Source organism: Gloeophyllum trabeum (genome assembly GCF_000344685.1).
Source record: "Gloeophyllum trabeum ATCC 11539 unplaced genomic scaffold GLOTRscaffold_00300, whole genome shotgun sequence".
In the NCBI taxonomy this organism is placed as follows: domain Eukaryota; kingdom Fungi; phylum Basidiomycota; class Agaricomycetes; order Gloeophyllales; family Gloeophyllaceae; genus Gloeophyllum; species Gloeophyllum trabeum.
The window spans coordinates 1-2,532 of record NW_006920708.1 but is presented as its reverse complement, the minus strand read 5'-3'; the positions used below and the strand labels follow the sequence as shown (position 1 = coordinate 2,532).

General features: G+C 54.4%; 1 protein-coding gene across 1 annotated transcript; it reads left to right on the top strand.

Moving 5' to 3' along the window:
- Nucleotides 1-69: 69 nt before the first annotated feature.
- On the top strand, nt 70-2,510 carry GLOTRDRAFT_97353 (uncharacterized protein; the record flags this gene model as incomplete). The annotated part of the gene is made up of 3 exons (XM_007873537.1): nt 70-170; nt 315-2,221; nt 2,272-2,510. Coding segments are annotated over 3 exons (2,247 nt in total), but the record flags the coding sequence as incomplete, so codon positions are not given.
- Nucleotides 2,511-2,532: the final 22 nt, after the last annotated feature.

Sequence of the window (2,532 nt, the reverse complement as noted above, 5' to 3'; positions counted from 1 at the left end):
GTTCGCAGATCGGGAATATTGGGCAAATTTGGAGGAAGCCCTGCTGTCATTGATTTCGATGCTCGGTAGCATGCTCCTGGTGCCCCTCCGCACGATAGCACCAAGTTTCCCAGAACGTATGGTTATGGCAACGTCTGGCCGACTGAGGCTAAGGTCAAGTCTACGGTTATGTACAGTCGGACCGCTTTTGCAATGGTCATGGGTTATATCGACTATCTCCTAACTAGAATATAGCGGAAGAAGCCGACTCTCATCCTGTCAGAGCTTTGCAACAGACATGGCCTGAATATGCGCTGGCTGGATTTGGTAACTAGTAGCTCGTTCCTATCAAGTCCTAAATCTGATCGGGTGGGTGCAATATTCAACGGTCAAAACCCAGTGTCCTGGGCGCATGAGGAGATTAGCACCTGCACGGAACGTGGCTACCCGATCTTCGTTTACTGGGGATCGGTGCAGGCGTTTGGTAAGATCGACCCACGCAACGTCCCACCGTATCTTGCACCATTCCTACCATCGGCAGGGTCTGTGAATGCAATCCTAGCTGGACAATCCGTCCCCTCATCGCTGCCGGAATGCCAGCCCTCACCGCCGCAAGTCCACTCCTCCTGGTCTTCATGGCCCGTATTACAGTCATCCCCAGCTCAGTCGTCCTCAGCCCAGTCCGCCCCTGCTCAGTCATCTACGGCCCAGTCCGCGCCTGAAAGACGATATGACCCACTTGGTCGTGGGTCCTATATTGGTGAAGGACCCCTGGAGTTCATAGAAAGGCGAAAGGCACGCGTTGCAGAGCGTTATGCGAAGGCGACTCGTAGCCAAGTGCAGTCGTGGAACAGCAAGGCTCAAGCTCAGCGAGACTACCCATGCCCCGGTAATTCATCGAAAGCTCCTATGGTTTACCGCTGGGAAGTGTTGGACGAAGAGCGCGGCTTGCTGGTGCGGTGTGTCATAACACGTTCTGAAGTGCCGGATATATGGTTTGGGGTGCATGATAAATACAAATGGTATGACCCCACCGAGAATTCTTGGGACCTTTATGATGCTATCCGACCGGATCGGGTGACCGTGGAGGCTTATGATGAACCCGGCATCGATGAAGAGTACTATGAGCCCACCCCGCCGGCAGGCTCACCTCCTACTGATCCTGTTCCACCGCCTCCTCCAACTGCCACCCCTCCTCCGGTTCCCCCGCCTCCTGCAACTGCTGCCCCTCACCCGGTTTCCCCCCCTGCTGCCAAGCTTGCCGTCTCTGCCTCGGCAACTGGCTCCGTACCGCCCCATGCTCTTGGAAATGCGATTGGGTCCGAGTTCCCGCCGCAGGAAGATCTAGAGGCCGAAGTGGTATACTCGATGGCTGCCGAAGTGTCTTGGGAGACCATAGATTCATATCCTACATATAGTTGTCTTCGTCATCGGTATGGTTTCATGGGAGAATCTGACGGTCTTGACATGAGAAGGGCTTGTGAAGACCGAGATTTCATGGTATTTACGAGGTCACTGACGATTGCGCCGTCAGCGGAAGAACAATATCCGACTCGTTACATGACTGAAGCAGTGAGCCTGCTGAGAGCACTGGAGGATTTACAGGAGTCAGATACCAATCTCCCTGAAGAGTTTGGCCCAGGGTCCCTGCGGAACACGCTTTTCAGCGCGTGCATTCAGCGTAGGAACCGGAACCCGCAGGAGTCTTGGTACCTCACCTGGACCAGTGATGGCCCACTCTGCATCCAGGGCGCATCAAATGCCCGTCACATTCTACGGCTGTACAATGATCCTGAGGAGCACACTTCGGAGGGAGAGCCGCCTGACCCTTTGACTCTGGCATTGAAAACTGGTATGGTGTTTGCGCGTCCTATCAAGATGTGGAAGTTGGCTTTGCCCGACAGACCTCGGCATCTGGAGCCGATGATGCGCCTCATGGACCATAAGTTTACAAGTGTAGACTACAAGTGCTATGTGCGTCGGAGGGACCAGTTCATGAGGTCGTTCCCGCATGCTCGGTCTGCGCTACGACAGGGTGGGATCTTATGGCGCATTGCAATAGATAGTCTAGGTCTCGCTCTAGCAGAGGACAAGGTTCGTCACAGTCTGAGCCAGACAGTTCCCAAGACCGGTCATGGTGTATCGTTCGTGGCGGCCATCAATGAAAATGAGGTGTGGTACGAAGATGCCTTAAGCCCCGAGGAGGAGGCCTACCTCATTGGCACGTACTTTATCCCCGTCCGTAAGTGTCCAGGATCTTGGACGTCAACAAGTACTGATATAGCTTTCCAGGAAATGGTACAATGGCCGAGTCCTCATGGTGGCCGAAGCCAAATACATTTGCGTCGAGTCCGTACCATTTTGCGGGCCACTGGACGACTGGGGCAGAGATATGGTATCAGGATCGACTCGTGGACATCAGGAACGGTACAGCAATGCCTCTTACTCAGGCTGCATGGGGGAAGGATCTCAGAAACTTCCTACCTCGTGCTAGGCGTGTCGCTAGAGGGCTCGAGACCGCGTCGAGTGTTGTATTGTCATTGCCCCCCCTTC